Source organism: Nothobranchius furzeri, chromosome 15, assembly GCF_043380555.1.
Source record: "Nothobranchius furzeri strain GRZ-AD chromosome 15, NfurGRZ-RIMD1, whole genome shotgun sequence".
NCBI lineage: Eukaryota > Metazoa > Chordata > Actinopteri > Cyprinodontiformes > Nothobranchiidae > Nothobranchius > Nothobranchius furzeri.
The window spans coordinates 53,009,733-53,030,408 of record NC_091755.1 but is presented as its reverse complement, the minus strand read 5'-3'; the positions used below and the strand labels follow the sequence as shown (position 1 = coordinate 53,030,408).

The 20,676-nt window shown below is 43.5% G+C and overlaps 1 protein-coding gene across 1 annotated transcript; it reads left to right on the top strand.

Annotated features, from left to right (window-relative positions):
* Positions 1 to 670: 670 nt before the first annotated feature.
* Positions 671 to 19,442, top strand: dennd2c (DENN/MADD domain containing 2C). The gene is made up of 19 exons (XM_054734980.2): positions 671 to 899; positions 4,898 to 5,888; positions 6,524 to 6,648; positions 8,682 to 8,764; positions 8,865 to 9,023; positions 10,845 to 10,923; positions 11,277 to 11,324; positions 11,661 to 11,848; positions 12,243 to 12,352; positions 12,700 to 12,769; positions 14,420 to 14,497; positions 14,710 to 14,850; positions 15,101 to 15,249; positions 15,469 to 15,646; positions 15,966 to 16,007; positions 17,953 to 18,061; positions 18,170 to 18,412; positions 18,734 to 18,820; positions 18,888 to 19,442. The coding sequence occupies exons 2-19, from the start codon at positions 5,095 to 5,097 to the stop codon at positions 18,917 to 18,919; spliced, it is 2,715 nt and encodes a 904-aa protein (XP_054590955.2). The 5' UTR covers positions 671 to 899; positions 4,898 to 5,094; the 3' UTR covers positions 18,920 to 19,442.
* The last annotated feature ends 1,234 nt before the right edge of the window (positions 19,443 to 20,676 follow it).

Sequence of the window (20,676 nt, the reverse complement as noted above, 5' to 3'; positions counted from 1 at the left end):
CTAGATTGACTTGTGTGGTTGTACAGGTGTCGCAACAGTGATGAAATTTCCCAGTACACTTGAAGGCCGCAGAGTTCATTCAGTGTTGACAGCTGCAGGAGTTGGAGCGGTGACGTCTTCCCTCTTGGAGGCTTGGAGGGACCGACCAAACTTTCTCACAGTCAGACTCAAGTCAAGTTCAACCAAACCACATAGAGTACAAAGAGGAAGTTACAAGAATAAAACTACTACATTGCTAATTGCGAATTGAAGAATTGAAAAAATAATATTTCAAAAAGTCTAGATATTTTCATCATGTTATTGAGTTTGCATCAAAATTAGTCTTTCTTTGAGAGAAAATGTTAAAAAGAGAAGAAAAATGCACTGCTTTTTCATCCAGTGTTATTGCATACATTCCACATACATTGTAAGTTCTACACGTTATATTTTCAGCTAAACTGCAATAAATTGTGTATTTTTATTGACACTTTTAAAGATTCATCATTCACAGTAAACAGTGACTCACGCTTATTTAATTTTTTTCTTGTTTGGGTACATTTTATTTTGAAATTCCTTAGCGGAAGTAGCCTACTCCCTTCCTAGCTTAACGATAATTGTCCAGCGGGAGGACTGGGAGTGATATGGGTCATTTGCGTTTTTCCATCTCTGTCGCCGCTTTTGTAAAGAAGCGGTTGATGTTGTTTACAGGTGTTTGAGTAGGCGAGGCATGTTTACGCCTCTTTAACGTTCGGTTTGTTTATAAAAAATGTTTCCTGGTACTTTTTCTCGTCTGGTTAGCGGCTCCTCACACCAACGTTAGCTTGAACCAAACTTGCCACCTCCTCAGACGACTGGATTTTATCTGTGTTTTGTTGTATTTTCGTCGGTAGGAGAAACGAGTTTCGTTACGAACTACCCTGGTAAGTAACGTGATTTGTGGTGAATGGGTATTTTGCCAATGTGGTGTTTTTAAGTCTTAAAACGTTTATTATTCTTAAATTAGCGCAACATTTGGCTGTTTTATTAAGTAATTTGACGTAAATCGGCTACATTTCTTCTTCTACGTTTGTAGAAACAGCCACTATCAACAAGCACTTTCTTTCTGTTGTATTCTATAAATGTATTTTTTTAGCTCCTAAATAACTTATCTATTCTCCAAGATGTATTTTCTACATCTGCAGCAAGAACATTCGACCTTGTGTTCCACAGCTGGCGCATGTAAACCATGTGTTAATGAGTAACCGGCTGCACCTCAGTATGCGGTCATTTTATGGTTGAATTTATAATTATGTGTGTTTTTTTATGCCTGTAATTATGAAAGATAATGAATCTGAGTGACCCAGATGATGCAGCTGTCATGTTAAACGGGTCTTTAGCGGAGTCCTCAGCTAGATCAGGAGTTTCTAGGCACTTTTATCTCGGCTCATCCTTTTATCCTGGCGTGGAGCAAACCAGTAGTTTTCTTTTGATGGCAGCATTAACTGCCGCTGTTGATGAAAAGGTCCCATCTTTACGACTCACTTGCAACATGTCCCGTCACGCTGCAGATCCCTGAGAGAGGGCGTGGTTTTGGTGGTTTTTTTTAAGGCGCAATTACGTTTAATTTAGTTGCCAAGTGATGACTGGGTTCAGGTGAGATTCAAGTGTCTGGTTTCTGTTGGATCAGTTGTTGAGTTTCACACACAGTTGTTTTTCTGCACACCTGGGAGTGTAATAAACAACAGCAAAGCTACATTTTACATTAACTCCTTGCAAATTGCCAGGCACAAGCCTTTTATTTGAATGGTTTCCCATAAAAGCTGTGTTGTAAATGTTACTGTAACTAGCCAGTGGCCTGTATATTTCTGGATTTCATTGCATTTCAAAGGTTTGCTTCCCATCATGAATTTGGAACCTAGAGGATCTAAACATAGCTTACAACCCCCTGCACCATAATTATGGACAAGCAGCTGATCCTTTTTCCTGCAGCTCAGGAAGTGGAACTCACGCCTTCCTGTACAATGTACCACACACACAGATACACGGCACAAGTGGGTCAGTTTGGCAGTTGCATTGTCATCCTGAGGTCTGGTGATGATGGTGCGGCATTCCAGTGCAAAAACGCGTCCGATTTAGGTCAGACCAAACAAAAGAGTTGCTGACTGATCATACCTAGCTGTCTCGACCCTCCTCCTGTACAGATCTGTAGGAATGCAGCTCATATTATGATCGTCTGCTGTGGAATTCTACTACGTCTCTCCAGATACTAGCCTCTCAACGTGCAACGTGTCCCAGTCAGTGGAGCCTTTCTTTGTCCAGCTGTCACACTGACGTTGACTCTCCAGGAATATGAGTCAAGCTGAATTTCAGCACATTTCATTCCTTCACATTTGTTCTTTTGTTCTGCATTCAATCAGAAATAGCTTCTTTACTGATGCACCGCAGATGGACAATAGGTCCAGTTTGATATCTGAGCAACATCTCCTAAATCTCTTAGGTGTGGTTAGTTGATCTCACTCTCGGGTCTTTTATGTATGCCTCATGATTAATTCTTTCTCCAGTTCCCAAGGTTAAATGATTACAATTCACATTCTTCTCTCTGGGTTTACATCAGAGTTGGTGAAAATGAGCATCGAACTTACTGAACTCCTGCTTTTGTTTTGTTATTTTTGAACACTGGGGTGATTTTCTGTGTTTTTTTAAATATCAACAAAAGCTCTTCTTTTGTCTTCAGTGGGCTGCGGCTGTTTGAGAAGCAAAACTGAGAGAAGTGTTTAGTTTTTTTGGTTGGAATCACAATAAATTGGTACTTTTGACACTTTTGGGCGAAACTTATAGTGGGGCCATGTGACATAATGACAACAGCCGTATGCTGTCATTCACATTTACTTGTCATAATTTAGTCACCAAATGTCTAATTTAATTTCACCCTCATAAAAAAACTAGTTTCGTCACAAACCCGTCCTAAAATTGTTGTGCATTTTTCCACGAGAAGGTTCAAGTGGGTTTCCCAATGCACACTTTAGCTAATCTTTAGAACACTCTCTATGTGAGCAATGCCAGAGTGAGCGGGAGTAAACTGAGAACCCTCAAACATTTTAAAACAAAGCTTAACTAACAAAGATTTATTTGTGCTTTTTAAAAATATGATGGGTCACATTGAGTTTCACATGCATGCTGAACGTCAGAACATGAAAATAGTTTTTAGCAGCCAAAAGAAACTAGACGGGGAAACGCTCGGGTCAGAAAAGTCACAGATCGACGTCACATTGTAAATTTGCATTCATGGACTCGCCCATATTGGCTCGCGACCGCAGAAGGTTGTATTCGTTTAGCTTCCAGGAGAGAGCAGAGCATGTCTCAGCTAGAAGAAGCTAACCATTAGCATTAGCAACTCCACAGCATGGCAGAATAAATTCAAGCTTTTATTTGGGGAGATAAAATGTCAGCATTGCATTTTTTTACCCAAGAAAGAAGAGCGAACGAGGGCAGCAGAAGAGTCACGTTGCTGTCAGCCAATCAGAGGCAAGATGTTTACATTTCATGAATATTAATGAGTAAGATGTCCTATCCGGTCGTTTTCTGCCTCCCCCCACTCCTCCAGCTAACATTTACCCCGGGTTTCCACCAGAGCCGTCAGCAGCACGTCTTGCTCGCGTAAGTTGCTGCTTGGCCCTTCCCATGAGACACGTAGCAGCAGGGGAGCAGCTGTCACCGACCGAGCACGAAGTCACACGAGTGACTTCGTCAGTAAACACAACAACAAGCAGGAGAAAACTACAACATGGCTCCAAAAGGTTTGTGTTTTATGTTCTGTCCGTTTTATAATCGCCAATACGGACCTGAAAAACAAAGGAGACCGCTAGCTAGGTGATAACTTCTCACGGGGCCGCACAGTTAGTAACTTTTTTAAAAGTAAAGCAACCAGAAGGCAGTACGTTCTTTATTCTGAAAATCTCGGAAACTTCTCTCCGTTTCCGCGTCCGATTTCCTGTCTTTCCTTCCCCAAAAATGTCGAACTTGACCCGTTTCAGAGGCGTCGCGCGTAGAAAATGGAACTGGCGCGTAAAGGCCACGACATGCTGCTCCTGAGACGCGGCCGACTCGCGCTGCTGACGGCTCCGGTGGAAAAGGTCCTGTTGACCACAGCGGCTCCTATCAGCAGCTATGATGTGCTGCTGCTGCAGTAACGTGCTGCTGACGGCTCCTGTGGAAAGCCGGGGTAATGATGATAAATGACCCGCACTTGTATAGCACCTCTCAGAGTAAGGACTCCAAAGTGCTTTACACTACAGTGTATCATTCATCCATTCACACACACATTCACACACTGGTGGTGATGAGCTACGATGTAGCCACAGCTGACCTGGGGCGCACTGACAGAGGCGAGGCTGCCGAGCACAGGCGCCGCCGGTCCCTCCGACCACCACCAGCAGGCAACGTGGGTTAAGTGTCTTGCCCAAGGACACAACAGCAGAATTCTCTGTCCGGAGCCGGGATCGAACCTGCAATTACTGGACAACCCGCTCAACCTGTTGAGCTACTGCTGCCCCAATTTACCTCCTGAAACATGAACACCAGAGCTTTTTCTCCTCAGCTACCTTCTGTGTCACTTAATGACCCAAAATGAGTCAACATGTAAAACCCTTTATTAATGAAAGAAGCCATTACTCATTCAAATCACATAGAATCTGATTTGAGGCTTTACCTTCCAGTTCCATGAAAGACAGCTATTGTCATGAGAGGCGGGGCTTTGTTGTGTTGTTTTTGGGGACCCCCCCCCCCCGTCACAGATCTTCTGCAGAAACATGTTACAGTCTTGTTCCTGCTACTGTCCTCAGATCTGTTTTTCTTCCCTGTGCAGCTGCTTTCACACAAGACTGCTTTATCTTTTAATCTGAATAAATGATTATGTTTTCTTTCTTCTGTTCCTTTTTAGATCATTTACTAAATGAGACGAGGAGGAAATGACTCTGCTTGCTCATAGACATGAAAAGTCATTAAAAAGCAAAAAGCTAAGGCGTCCTGTGGATAATCTCTGAACCGAGAAATACCTGATCAAGTGCATTGTGTTGTTGTGAACCCTCTGATGTCGGTGCTCATGGAGACCTGGGGGTGAGCAGAGACCCTCTCACCATGCTGGCTCTGAGGGTGGAGCCAGGCCGGCGAGGGCACGATGAGGGTGATCTCTTGCAGAAGGAAGCCACTGCTGCTTGGCAGGGCCGGCATTCAGGGAGGCCAGCCTCCCAGGAGAAAGGCATTAGCATTAAGGACAAGATCTCCCAGTGGGAGGTCCTCAGTCAGCAGAGCAGCAATCCGGGTGCAGGAGCGAAAGCTCACCCTCCTGCTGTGTCCCGAACTTTCTCAGGAGACCTTCTAGGTAACGGCTATTCCAGCGAGAGCACCAGAGCAGGGCTTTATGCACAAAAGGGCCACTCAAGGACACAAAGCATAGGATTAGACTTTAGGGAATCTCCCGTACGCGCTGCTCTCGGTGTGGTCGGCCGGAAATCCGAACCTGTACAGAAATGTTCCGCTCAATTAGCTTCTAAAATGGAAGAAAACAACAATTGTCCTATCACAGTCTTTTCAGACGTAGAAATAGTCTGTAAACCTCTACCTCAGTCAGCTGACGACCAGGAAGACAACATGCCTGCTGGGAACTTCTACACTTCACGGGGCTTCTGGCGGAAGCTGGAGGGGGACGGGCTGTTCTGGGAGAAGAGCAGGACTTCTGCAGGTGAAGTTCTCCCTCCTCCAAAACCTCAGCGCACCTTCCAGTATCGCGGAGTCAACAGTACAAAAACGGGTCACACAGCTGGGGGGCACGCCGGATCCACTCATGACAACAATCAGAGAAGCAGGAGGACGGCAAAGCCACCGAACTTTCCACCGCCGCCGTGTCCCGTGTCAAGGCATAAAAAGAACAGGTAAGCATGAGAAATCTGTGTGTGTGTGTGTGTGTGTGTGTGTGTGTGTGTGTGTGTGTGTGTGTGGTGGTAGTGGGGGGGTGGGGGTGGGGTGGGGGGCTATTGTATTGTAATTGCTGATTGGGGTCACATGACCTCAGGCAGCTTTGTTTTCTAGTTAGTTCATCATCAATGATTGTCTCAGACACACACACACACACACACACACACACACACACACACACACACACACACACACACACACACACACACACACACACACACACACACACACACACACACACACGTTAATCAGCTTTATAAGAACCCAGTAGATGTCATTCTTGTGGGTTAGTGAATACCTCCGTGGGGTGAAATATTGCCTCACACCAACCTTAGATGATGAAATATTTTCTGTTTCTAATCCTAACCAAACAGACTGCTAGCATACCCGTGTGCTGCGCCGTTACATCAGGCAGCTTAAGTAAACTCGATGTGAAATTTCTGACCACATCACAGCCTTTGTATCGTGACAGTTTATCATCCCTGTGCTGTTTATGCAACTTCTGTAGTGAGACGTGTTATCAGACGTGCAACGGCAGTATGTCGCTGGTCTTCACAACAACAGCCAGACCGTTTTTGCTTCTCCGCCACAGGAAGTCCTTCGAGTATGAGGATGCGGCACATCTGACGACCCAGCAGGGCTCTCCGGGAAATGAGGACCAGCAGCCGAGTCTTTACCATGCCTACTCTGATGACAATATTTATGAAGATATCGTGTGTAAGTCTTCCCCCCGTGTGTCAGTTACTCTGGAACACAATAGAGTTGCTCAGAAAGAGATTGTTTTTATTTTTATATGTTTAAACCAAAATAACGGCACCGGTTTCTCCACAAAAACAGGAAGCATCACTCTGAATTAGGGATAGACCAATATATGTTTATGTTTATGTATTTAGCAGACGCTTTTGTCCAAAGCGACTTACAAGGGATAATCGGCATGTTGCCCTTGAGGCTAACAACAACAATAACAACAACAACTTGACATCAATCATGGAGAGTAGGGAACAAGGAGTGGACAGTAGAGAGGGTTCGGGTGCAGGGAGGGTGCTAGTTAAGAAGATGCTCTCTGAAGAGCAGGGTCTTCAGGAGTTTCTTGAAAATTGAAAAGGAAGCCCCTGTTCTGGTAGTGTTTGGAAGGTCATTCCACATTTGTGGAACGATGCATGAGAAGAGTCTGGATTGTCCTGAGCGTGGTGTAGGCACTGCTAGCCGACGATCCTGTGATGACCGGAGCGGCCGGGCCGAGACGTAAGCCTTTGCAAGAGGATTCAGGTAGATGGGAGCCGTACCATCTCGGACTTTGTATGCTAGTGTTAGCCATTTGAATTTGATGCATGCTGCTAGCGGTAGCCAGTGGAGCTCAATGAACAGAGGGGTGACGTGTGCTCTTTTTGGCTGATTGAAGACCAGACGCGCCGCTGCATTCTGGACCATTTGAAGAGGTCTCACAGTACTGCCTGGAAGACCAGTTAGAAGAGCATTGCAGTGATCGAGGCGGGAGATGACAGTAGATCGCACCAGGAGCTGGGTGGCATGTTGTGTTAGGTATGGTCTGATCTTTCGTATGTTATACAACGCAAAGCGGCATGAACGGGCAACAGAGGCAACATGATCTTTAAAGGTCAGGTGTTCATCAATCACAACACCCAGATTTCGAACTGCCTTTGAAGGAGCCAGAGATAGGAAGTCATTTTGGATTGAGATATTGTGCTGTATGGATGGTTTTGCTGGGATGAAGTTCAGTTTTAGAGAGGTTGAGTTGGAGATGGTGGGATTTCATCCATTTTGATATGTCAGAGAGACAGTTTGATATTTGTGCAAGCAATATATCCGGTCAATATTTACCTTTTTATATATAAATATGTATGTATAGTTATCATCAGCCAATTTAAAGACAGGCACATCCGTGGGCAGCCCAGGGCTGCAGCAGATTTTTACTTAAATGTATATTTAGGTTCCTGAAAACAACCTCTTATTAAAAGCTCTGAAACGTTGTTTTCAATTAACATTTATTATCATTTATATGTTTTATATTCAATACTTGGTCAGGTTATGGATGTTTGATTAACTTTGGTTTAATTCCATTGTTATTAGTGACATTTTAGCTTGGAAAACATCTGGAAATCGGCCCAAATGAACCAGCTTTGCATGTCGGCCATCGGCCGACCGCCACCTCTACGCATCGGTATCAGCATTACAAATCCCAAAATGGTCAATATCTACCCTGAATGGCGCTCTAGACTCTATATTATTATGTGTTTTTAAACTATTATCAATTTCTCTTAAACTAAAGCCTCAAACTTCTGTAGTCTACACACATTCATGTAGAGCAGCAGGGGCAAAGCTGAGCTTTTTAGGTGTTTCTTTGACGTGCCCCGCACTTTGCTAAGTACACACACACACACACACACACACAATCCAGTGGGGTCTTCACATCGACGACGAGACCTCAGCTGTAAGACTGAAGCCTGTGTTACTCGATAGCAGCCATGTGTAGCTAATTTTTTTACTAAGTGCAGCTTCCTTTTTTCTCGGATTTTGCTTTTAAAAATATCTCCAGATTTTCTTTACTCAGTGACACTTTGCACAATAAAAGGGAGGTTATGCTAGTGGAACATTTCTACGGTTTATTCACAGACCAGGATATGAAAAGTCGGTGTCATAGCTCGAGTCACTGAACAAGCAGAAAGCCACGGCATTTGAAGCAGCTAGTCATCATCTGTAATGCTTCCCGTCACGCCTCCTCCTTCCAGGCGAAGGGAGCAGAGACGACTCCTACGAGGATGTCAAGCTGTCTACCATGTGTCTCCCTGTCTTAAGGTCTCACGTCCCGAAGGTGAGGGATAAAATCCCCTCCACATCTTCACATTTCGTTACTTTAGTCATCTCTCACCTGAGATTGAAACTGAGGATTCTCTGTCTTTCACGCACCTCAGCTCTCTCCCAAACTCCAGTCCCTACACGGATATGCTGGCAAAGTGGAGAGGAAGGTGTTCCAGACGTTAGCCGCATCCAAATCTTCAACCATCGCAGATGTTCCCAAACCACCCACACCTCGACACGCCAACACTCAGAAAACCACCCGGACACCTCAGGTATCCAGACGCTCACTTACATGTGTATCTTTTATATGACCGACATGAAGCCCGAAGCGCTGAGTCATGGTTTTGGTAGGAGAGCGGATATGGGCAAGTGGTGCTCGCTGCAGAACCACAAAGGCGGAGCTGCACCAGAAGGTGGAGCTGCACCAGAGTCAGCCCCGCCCATTCCAGAATCAGCCCCGCCCATTCTATCGGAGTCAGTCCAATTCCTTCCAGTTGTCAGACTTTATAGCATTCTGGAACCAAAGAGGGTGTTATAGCTAAAGAATGCAAGATTGAGGAGGGAGTTGAGAAGTGAATTGAACAGTTTTTGTAAAGGTTCCATATAATTAAAAATCTAACTTTTGGAACTTTTAATCATGTTATATTGTCATTTCCTCATAAGAAACACGCCAAAGCCATTTTTGGCCTCATTCATGCATTTTCTTCCCATCTCAGCTTCAATTTGGTCTCCTCCCCCAAAGTGGGTCTGGTCTTGGTTCTCAAATCTGAATATTCTGTGAATTTTCTGAAAAATTATTTCTGAAATGACTTCTACTGAGACACCGCCAGAAAAATCATACATCCCATCTGCAAAGACACACCAAATAACATAATAAAATGTAACGCCACTTAATTTTTATCAGATGTGGTGGTGTAGTGGTAATGGTGTCAGGTTGACATGCAGTTTTGCGCAGGTTCGCCTCCCAGCAGTGGAAATATTCTAATATCTCTTTTCCTCATTTCTAGCTGCACTTGCCAGTACTATGTTTACAACGATTTATTGGTATGCCGTTTAACATATAATGACTAATGTGTTTTTTTTTTATTTATTCATTCGTTTATTTAGCCAGTGTGAGTCCATCTGTGAGCAGAGTTTCAACTAAAATGCTGTTTAGGAACGACCAAATTCAAAGAACTTGTAGAGACATAAATATTTTGCTGAAAATGATCATTACAACTAAAATATGAACAAATTAAATGTTTCAGCTGGCTGAATAGATTGTTGCCGACCCCACCGAGAATCGAACCAGCATCAGCTGAGGGGAAAGCAAAACGTAACTCAGATGATCTTGCCACTGGACTACCAGAACCCACAGGGAGAGAGTACATGCTGTTGTACATGACTTTTGTTAGAGCGGCTGTGGGCAGATATTCGCTACGAGAAACTTTTTTATTTCGGGATATATTCAGACTTTGTCATGTAGCAAGTTATATTTATCTTGTTTAATTGGAGCACAGAACATAGCATTAACGACTGTAAACTAGTAACAGCCGTAATTCATGTGGGTCAGGTCAGTTTGCGATAAAGTTGAAAACAAAAACGGAAGTCAGTGGGCTAGGCTGAGTTTGCGTGAATGGGCGGGGTTGACTCTGGTGCAGCTCCACCTTATGGTGCAGCTCCGCCTTTGTAGTTCTGCAGCGAGCACCCTCTCGATATGGGGGTGGTGACTTGTTGAGCAGGAAGGAGAGGATGCTGAAACAAACTGATAGTGACACAAATGCAGGCAGCTCATGAAGCGAGGTTGTTGGTGCAGCTCATGGCTTGGGGAAGCGGAGACAAGCTTAACAACAAGGTAATGAGTCTAACTCTCAGGAATGAAAGTGGGAATAAAGACTAGCTTAGGAGGCGTTAGCTGGTTGGACCAATGCCAGATGTTTATTTTTTGCATTTCATTGTTGTAATGAGGTTTTTCTTTTATAAAATACCGACAAACGCTGCTGCTTCTTAGGTTCGTCTCGTATAACTAAACATGTCTGAACGCCACGATGACACCTTTAGACTGGCGTAGCGCTGTAGAATCACCATATGCTGCTGTCTGATTTTCTACACAGTATGTCAGCAAGATAGAAACCATTTTTGATGACAAGAGTGGCAGAAAGAGAGCAAAGAACCAAGGCATCTCAGTGCGAGGTGAGACTCAAACCTCTTTGAACCTCTTAGGTGTGTTCTTGCTGTGTCGTATCTCTAATTCCATGCTGTAGTTCTTTTTTAAACACAGAGCAGTTTTGTTTCGTTTGCAAACGAAACGTAGCGGGAAAACAGGTAAACAAAACTGCTGTGTTTAAAAAAGAGCTACAGCATGGAATTAGAGACTCAAACCTGTTTTAGATGTCCAAACGTCCCCCACGTCGTCTCCTCAGGATGATAAAAATGAGCCTCCTGCTGGAAATACCCGACGCTCGGGGCAAAGCCACGATTCCAAAACAATCCTCACATGTGGTTACGGCTTCTCATTCCTCACTAATCTTTCTCTCTTGTGGCAGCCGAGGAGACCAGCGGGACAGAGAGTGACCCTGAAGACAACGCCAAAGGTATCAACCTGCTGGTTTTCATTTGGTTTCCTCAAAGTTAAAGACACATTTTTAATTGCAGTCAAATATCTGTTAGAGTGAGATAAAACATAAATTTTTGATTCCATAAATGTTTTTTTTTCTCACTTTCGAGTGACTCGGCAGGAAGTAACGAAGCTAGTTGACATCCCAGTACCTGCAGGACTGGATAAAGACGAATAGAACATTTTAACATCGAATGCTTGTAGCTCAAGTGGAAATCTTATTTTTGATTTGGTGACGTGTCGTTGATGCTGAGAAGTCCCCGTCTTTGTGCTGGTTGTGTTTATCTACATTGTCCCTCCTTGTGCTGTTCAGCCGGTTCCAGAAGATCGGTTTACGTCCAGTCCACGCTGAGGCGCCGGCCGGGATACCGCACCCTGGAGAGAGACCTGATCCAGCTGCAGCAGCAGCAGCTCTTTCAGATCTTTGTTGTGGTGTCGCTGAGAAAAGGCTCCTCTGGAAACACGTACTCTCCTGAAATCACACAACAGTTCCCCAAAATGGTTAGAAACCGCCTTTATAAAAGCATAACGGAGCGTTTGTCTTATTATTTAGTCAGAAAGCCGTTTTTCCACTCTTCTGACGTCAGTTAGAGACTTTTTTGGTAAACTTTCTGGAGGATAATTGTTTTCAGATGGGACTGGTGAAGGGGAGTCGCTCATAAATTCTGACAAATAAGGATTTAACTTCAATTTAAATATTAAAAAAACTGTAAAAAGCATTTTCTGGTATTTTTATAGTAAAATATTGACTGATATAATATTTTCTGATGAACTGGAACATTTGGGAAACTGGGCAGGTGTTCTGTTTTGATTTCTGTCTAGTCACTTCCAGTGTCTGGAAACATGATGTGGGGGATTTTTGTGCTGTAGTTGATCAAACTCTTTCCGTTTTCAGTTTGAGAAATCGTCCCGCCTTTCCAGAGAAGCTGAGGATCAGCTGAACGTGATTCCCAAGTTCTGCTTTCCTGATGCTCAGGACTGGAAGCCCTCTGCACAAATGCCAAGGTCAGGCCTGTTTCACACAAGGAGGCTGAAGTCAAACAAGTGATGCTCTTTTTGTTTTCTTTTCCTTCTCTTAGATCGTTCTACCTTTTATGAGTTTTAGAAACGCGATCCCATGTTTTTTCCCCACCTTGTCATGTTTCTCGCCTCCTTTTCCTCTTTTTGTCCTCCGCTGTAAACCTTAAATTACCCTGATTTTCGTTTTGATGAGGTTTGGTTTGTTTGATGTTTTCAGATCCCAACTTTAATGTCTTATTATTCCTCTTTAAGTCTGCTGCAAAACAAAGGAACATTAGCTTCACGTGTTGTAGGCAGTTAGCTTAAACGGGGTTTCTGGTGTTTTTTTACAGCGAGACCTTCTCCTTCGTCCTGACTGGAGAAGACGGGAGTCGCTGGTTTTGTTACTGCCGTAAGATCCTGGTGAGTGTCTGAGTCGTTCCTGTGTGAGATGGCTTGGCAGCTCGCCGCCCGCTTACTGAATGTCTCTGAGGACGGCTGAATCACGGCTCATAAACCAACTCTGAGTGGATGACTGAGACAAACAGGAATTCTGTCATTTTCTTTTCTTTTTGCCTTCGTTTTTAATGCACCGTTGTTGTGTTGTGCTGCATTTGGTCTTCAGGCCGTCTGTCGTCGTGTTTTAAACTAAACCAGGAGCTGGATGGGTTTGTCATGGTTGTTGGATGAGTCAGCTGTTTCATAAACAGGAACAGAGTTTCCACTCTGCAGCCCAGAGCTGTTTTAAAGCTCATTACGAACGAAAAATGTTGTTTTAGGACCAGATTTAGATTTAAAGCTTTTATTCACTCGTTATTTCAGTACGTTTCCTCTGGTGTGAATGAAAGAGTTGCTTTCTGTGTGTGGGGGGGGGGGGGGGGGGGGGGGGGGGGGGGGGGGGGGGGGGGGGGCTCTGGCGCTCCTGTTTCAGGGGGATAAAGTTTGATGGAAGAGTGTGGGGTGGGAAATAGACACGATTATGAGTCTCACCTCCAGCTTTCCACCAGATGCATCGATGCAGCGGCGCGTCCTTCCTACCGATAACGCTTCAGATGCAAATCGGCAGCGAAAGCATTAGAGAGAGTTGGTCCTGCAAGGTCACTAAATCGCAGAAGAATTGTAAGATCACGCGTGATTTCAGCAGCGTACGCAATAACGAGCAAGGAAAACGGTGACAGCGTGGCTCTAAATCGGTCTGTTCTGTTGACCTCGGCCACAGGCTGGATAATTACTTTTTTTTTTTTTTTTACCAAATAAGTAACTGGAATGCATGGGACTTTTATTTTGAAGGCTTCTCGATGTTTTACACAGTTCTGGTGTTGGACTTCCTGCCTGGCCCAATCTGAGCTGCTCTGCTTAATCTGAAAGCTTGGCGCATAAAAAAATAAACTCGTGTAAATTAGCAGCGCGAGGCAACGCCAGGCTGCTGGATATAACAGACAGAATATAGCAAACAGATAAAAACCGATAAAAGCAAACAAAACCAGCAAAAAAAAGAAAAGATGAAAAATCACAATCTAAAAGCCTCATTACAGAGGTGAGTCTTCAGGCAGGACTTGAAAACACCAATGGGCGGTGAGTGGCGGTGCATTCCAGAGTATGGGCGCTTGATGAAATGAAATTTTGGCAAATGGCAACACGACTCTTCTGCTGCTTTTGTTTGCTCTTCGTTCTCTGATTAAAAAACACAACGTTGATGTTTTATCACAACAAATAAAACAACCCTGGACGTGTCCCGCCATGTTATGGAGTTACTAATGCTAACAGTTAGCTTCTCCTAGCCCAGACGTGACCTTCCCTCTACTTCCTGTGGGCGGTCTCGAGCCAAGGTGGGCACGGCCATGAAAACTAATTTTCCCTGTGATGTGGAAGAGACCAGCTTTTTCTGACCCATCCGTTTCCTTTCTGAGGCTAAAGCAGGTGACGAAGATTAGAGATTTTTCACATTTATCAGCTCAGAGTGACCGATCGGATCTGAAAAACAACAATTATCACACGGATTCTCAGATGGAGACCTTTCAGGTGTTTTTGTTTCGTTCTGCTTCCTGATTTGTGAAACTGTCTGTCTTCAAGCCCAGCGGAAAGGGGAAGAGGCTTCCTGAGGTGCACTGTATCGTCAGCAAGCTGGGCTGTTTTGACCTGTTTGCAAAGGTAACATAACCTTGTAGGACACCTGTTGACAAGTTCCTGCTGTAGGAAGTAAATGGAGTTCTTCTCTAATCCTTTTGGAAAGTCTCTAACTGCGTTTAGGGTAAAGTGAGGCGAGATGAAAGGGTGTGCATGTAATCTACTAGAGAGAAACGTGCAATCATCCTTGTAGGAGTCTCAAATAGTTTAGTCTCATTTTTTTTATTTTTTTCCAGATTCTGGAAGAGGTGGAGAGACGTAGAGAAATGTCTGCAGCGCTGGTTTATCCGTTCATGCGTAGTGTGATGGAGGCCCCGTTTCCAGCCCCTGGACGCACAGTCACCGTTAAGAGCTTCCTCCCCGGCTCTGGGAATGAGGTAACGCTGACGTCAGCAGAGGAAATGTTGGTTAAAGGCGGTTCCTCATGACCCTTCAGAATGAGTCGCACCATGTGCAGGAACAACGGGGGGGCTTTTGACAAACAGATGTGTCATTCCTATTTAAAACTCTTCCTTATTACTGAAGTTTAGGAGTTTATTTTAAGAGACAACCTGCAGTGAGGTGCTCGTGTTCTGAGTCACGTTCGTTTATTGCAAGCTGACGGCGGTTAAACTTGTTGGTTTTCAGGTTCTGACCTTGTGTCGACCGGTGGACTCCAGACTGGAGCACGTGGACTTCGGCAGTCTGCTGCAGTGCGTCAGTGTGGGGAAGCTCCTGCAGGTGTTCGCCTCCCTGCTGCTGGAGAGGAGGGTCATCTTTGTCGCCGACAAGCTCAGGTGAGGTCTTTGTTCCAGAGACTACTAATTACCCCTCCCCTCCGACTCAGAGTTGTTATTATAACAATCATCTGCGTTACGGGAGGACTTTAGGAACTCTTGTGCTTTTAAATAAACCCGCAGTTTGATGAGATCAGAAACCGAAAGATGAATTTATCAACTTTCTCAGTCGCTGAGTTAGAATTTATTCATTAGTGAAACTGTCCTTCCTTCCTGCAGTGTGTTGTCCAGATGTAGCCACGCGGCGCTAGCCCTGCTGTACCCGTTCACTTGGCAGCACACGTTTGTGCCGGTGCTACCAGCTAGCATGCTGGACATCAGCTGTTCCCCGACACCATTCCTCATCGGGGTGCTGGCCCCGTGCCTGCCGCAGCTGCTGGAGCTGCCCATAGAAGAGGTACATCCGGCTGTAATCTGTAGGATAAAGATTCAGAACTATTTATCGATCCGGTTCTTCTGTTTATGTTTTACATCTTATCAAGCCTTCTCACGTCGCTCTTAGCTCATTTTTCCCCTACTTGTTTGCCTATTTTTGCTCATTTTAAATATATTTTTAAACATTTTCTAAATGCTTTTTTATATTTTAACATTTTTCTTTGTTTTTGTGAAGCGCCTCGTGATTTTTATCTTAAGAGGCGCTATAGAAATGATATTTTCTTCTTCTTCTTCTTCTAAACAGTGAGCTCAGCTGTTCCCTTCTGTTGTTTTTGTTCCAGGTGCTCATAGTGGATCTGTGTGCAGACCGGTTTGTCGTTCAGGTGTGTACACACAACCGTCCATAATGGAAACAGTAGGTGTGGTCCGACTGGGAGAGCGATAGCTGTGCCTATGCTTGCCCTGTGTTGGGTGGCGTGCTTAAAGCGGGACAAAGAGAGTTCTGCCACAGACGAGTGTCGGTTAGACGACCCCTGACATAGATCGGGAGTTTTTGTTTAACGTGGAGTTGAACTATTTTTGATCTAAATATTAGACCACACATGGCTAGACCCCAAAAGTATTTTAGCTGATCAAATAGGCAAAACTATGGAAGCCCATTCCTGCCACTCTGCTAAAAAAAAATCCCATAATAATGAGATACTGTCTCATTATGACGTAGCAAGGTCATGATTATTGGACAAATTTTAAAATTTTTTTAAAGAGTGGCGGTAATGGGCTTCCATAAGAGCCTTCCAAAATAAAAGCTTTTTATTTTTAAAAATGTAAGATCAGATCACAGGTTTTCAAAACTGTCAAATATTGTTTTGGATGATGCAAACGAATGATTTAATTGGGTTTAGTTATAAGAACGTGATTATAACGGGTCACACACGTTCCCAGAAATGAACAGAATGATAGAAAAATGAAAGCGAGAGAGTTTTGAAAGAAGTTAGAACAGGCTGATGACTTTAGAGTGATTGGTTTAGTGAAAAATAATAGTTTTGTCATTTTAAAAAATATATATTAAAGGGGCATTATGGAAGTTTGACAGCCAAAACATGTGTAGAAATAATAAATGTCTTCTTCATACATTCTCCTGCAATGCCCTGGTCCTGTAGAATGAGCCCTGGCATTTTTACTGTGCATTTTTCTGTAAAATCACAGAAAAAGAGAGATGCTCGGGTCGAGCAGGCTGCTTCATGCGCGTTCACGCTCAGGCATAGCCCGTAGCATTTGCTATCCGTAGCTTTAGCAACAGAGAGAGAGGTATTGCCAACTCAGCGACTTTGTAGCTGTTCCTAACGCCTAGTGTCAAAGCTAGCTACATTTCTGAGGACCCTTAGCTACTTTCTGTAGAACTTTCTTCTAGATGTTTCCTGCAAATTAGCAACAAAATAGCCATTTTCACTTCGAACCGTTTTTTGGCTTGACGTTGTTTCAGCTGTCATCAAGGATATAAATGTTACAGATACTAAGAGTGTTACTGGTGTGTAGCTCACATTGTAAGACGTCTGTCTCCCATACAGAAGATCTGGGTTTGAAACTGAATGTGAACATAGTTTATTTAGAGTTTCTTTTTCACATTAATGTATATTTTTTTACAGTAAGATGCCCAAATTTTTATTTGAGACTCGCCGAACGGCATTGAATTCACTGATAAAAAAGTTGTGGCTTCAACTTTCATTTTGGAACAATTTTTCAAGCAAGGGAAGGGAATGATCTGAGCATGCAGGAGGACTGACCCGTCATAAACCTTTGTCGGCTGTGCTGAAGAGAAAGGTACAGAACCAAATTATTTAATTAATTAGCTGCGTGTTCTCCTGTCCTCTGTCCTCCGGGACACACACACACACACACACACACACACACACACACACACACACACACACACACACACACCCACACACACACACACACACACACACACACACACACACACACACCCACACCCACACACACACACACACACACACACACACACACACACACACACACACACACACACACACACACACACACACACACACACACACACACACACACACACACACACACACACACACACACACGGAACTGTCTCAGCTGTTATTTTCGTTGAGTGTGCACGTACAGCATGCGCGCCTCGTGCACGAGCCTACTATTGAAGCTGCCGTTACGCTTTTGGCCTGAGGAGGCAATCGCGAGCATAAAAATTCAAAACTCCATAAAGTCCCTTTAAAAATAGTGAAATGTGTGCAGTTTTTAACAAAAGTCTAGATTATTAATCTGATTCCTGATTTGTGTCAGCTGGGCGATGAAGACTGCATCCTGCCCAGTAAGCTGCAGGCGGCGCTGCAGCAGATCCTGGAGGACAGAGAGGAGATTCTGAGGCAACAAGACGGCGACTCGAGTGGAGGTCGGTACCGCTGTTTTTAATGTTTAAAGCTGCTATGAAACATTCAGAGGAGTCTTCAGTGTTTTACTCCTCAGTTTTAATCCAATCACCTGAATGTGGCTCTTCCAGACCAGCAGGCCGGCCTGAGCGCCCTGGTGTCGGAGGCTTTTGTCAGGTTTTTCGTGGAGCTGGTTGGCCACTATCCTCACCACATGGTAGAGTCCTCCAACGGAATCAAGGAGCTTCAGCGCGACAATTTCCGCAAATCCCACCCATCTCGCGGAGTCCGGCAGCTCCTGCAGCTCTTCATGGACACCCAGATGTTTGCCGGTTTCATTCAGGACAAAGAGCTGCGCAAGGGAGGAGGAAAAGGTGGATAAAAGCTGAATTTGTCTAATATTGTCCTGTAGGAAGTCCGTTTTAATAGTGCAAACGTTAATCTACCTGTCTCTGTGATTTAGATAATAAAACTTGAAATGAAGGGAAAATGCAAACAAGGCAGAGAAAATGAGGTTTTACTTGGATTAATCTGTGAGAATAAATGCTGGAATCTGAGTTTTTACACATATAAACAGACTTAAAAAAATCATTTCAAAGTAAACTGATACTTTAATGTCCTATGATAATAATGATAATTAAATAAATGAAAATGTTTTAGGAGGACGTTTTAAATGGTTTCTTTTTTCCTCTCAGGGCTTTTTGAAACGCGAGCAGCTGCGTATCTGGATTCATACCCAGAGTCTGAGCCATGCGGGGTGAACAAATTCCTCAAGGGACTGGGTAAGAGTCGCTCTCTTGGACCTCAAACGGTCGCCTTCTAAAGGTTAATTGTTCTTTTTTCTGTTAGGAAACAAGATGAAGCTGCTGCAGATTAAATAAAAAAGATCTTAAGAAGAAAACGCAGCGCGTGTTTCTGCTGGAGGGAATAGAAGTGGATATGTGGACCATAAGGAGTTTTAAGGCAACCATCATCGTAATTCCCTGCACTTCCTACTGGATGGAAACTGGGAAGAGTTTAGTCTTCTGGAGCTTTGAGAGTGGACGCAACGTTCCAGCTACCGAGGTTCTCACCTGACCTGTTTACGATCATCTCAACGGTTTACCTGGTTTTGCATCGAGCTTTGTATAAATGATGAATATTATGGTTCCAACCTTGAGGACGTTTTTATACTTTAACAGTGTTTTTATTATTTTCATCTCCTTTTCTCCTTGTTTACATTTCAGAGTTCATTAAGTCCGACTAGAATCTCAAATGGGTTTTTTTTGTGTAAAAACACATTTTTTGTCTGAGTTATTTTTAATCAACTTGTTTACTAGATTTTCTTAAATATTCTTTTAAATTTGCACATGTTCAGAACCATTGTACAGTATTTGTAATTTTTTAAATAAAGCATGAAATGTCCTGAATGCGTTTTGTTTTCCAAAGACTGTTTAGTAAACGCTGCATGGTGGCGCTGTGGAGAAGGTTGCAAGTTTGAAACCCCACTTTTTGTGTGTTCTCTCCCCTCGTGCAGTTTTCCTCTTAACCAGCTCCCCGACACCCTGCTGAGAAATAAGCAGTTCAGTAAATTTAGGTGGAGCCCTTAACCTTTGTATGTGTCTGCAGGGTTAAAGTCTCGGTGGCATCTTGCATCATTCTGGTTTTATTTAAAGCGAAACTTCAAACCAGTTATTTTTGTGGGGGAAAAAAAACATTCCCCCTACTGCTGAAATATCTCACAAGTCAAACAAATACTACATACAAGTGTCTACTTTTCCTTCAAACATCCCGTCGGGGAGGATAGATTTGATTGTGCAAGAGTTAAATCCATCACCACTGTGGTCACATGGGGGCGCTGTCTCCACAGGCAGAAGTGTCATAACCACACAGAATAGACTTTATTGGTCCACGGTGGGGAAATTCACTTGTTTCAGCAGCATCAACACTTAGGGAATAATTAGAAGAAAAATAATAGAAGTACATGTAAATACGCATAGGCAGTACAAACCACGAGTAGAAATGAAACTTAGGTTCCAAAAGTATGCAGCATGTAAGGAACACAGACCTACTAATACATCAGATCCATTATGTTTTTATTTATTATGGACAAATGTACCAATCTGGACATGGAAAAAAAAGTTTTGGTAAAGCTTCCTTTTACAGTCCCCTAATTACTTAATACTTACATGGTGATTACATAGCAAGTTAAAGTATATTACTGTGTAATTAAAGTGTAATTATTGTGTACAGCAGTATATCCTGGGAATGATTAAGAAAAATGAAAACTAGAATTGAACCTGAGTTACATGGTAATAACTGTTAAAAAACTCAGAAACAATAATACACTTACTATGTAATTACCATGTAAGTACTTCGTAAATAGGGGACTGTAAAAGGCGTAACCAAAGTTTTTTCTCATTAAAGTTCTGGGTTATTTTCACTTCAACATTTGTTGTTTCAGCATTTAGAACCAGGGCCGTTTCAGGGCATTTGGGGGCCCAAGGCAAGATGGACTTCTGGGGTCTAAGCCCCCCCCCCCCCCCAATGAAAATGAACCTTGAAACTAACTCTCCCCCAACTGTTTATTTCACCTTTTTTTTTGTCCTGACAAAAACTATTGATTAGTTGAAAATGAGCAGCATTTATTCATTTATTT

Bases quoted from the DNA above. Each gene is read 5' to 3' on its own strand.
- dennd2c (XM_054734980.2), top strand. From the start codon at position 5,095: ATGCTGGCTCTGAGGGTGGAGCCAGGCCGGCGAGGGCACGATGAGGGT. The intron at 5,889-6,523 runs GTAAGCATGAGA...TCTCCGCCACAG, and splicing joins TCAAGGCATAAAAAGAACAG to GAAGTCCTTCGAGTATGAGG. The intron at 15,250-15,468 runs GTGAGGTCTTTG...TCCTTCCTGCAG, and splicing joins TTTGTCGCCGACAAGCTCAG to TGTGTTGTCCAGATGTAGCC.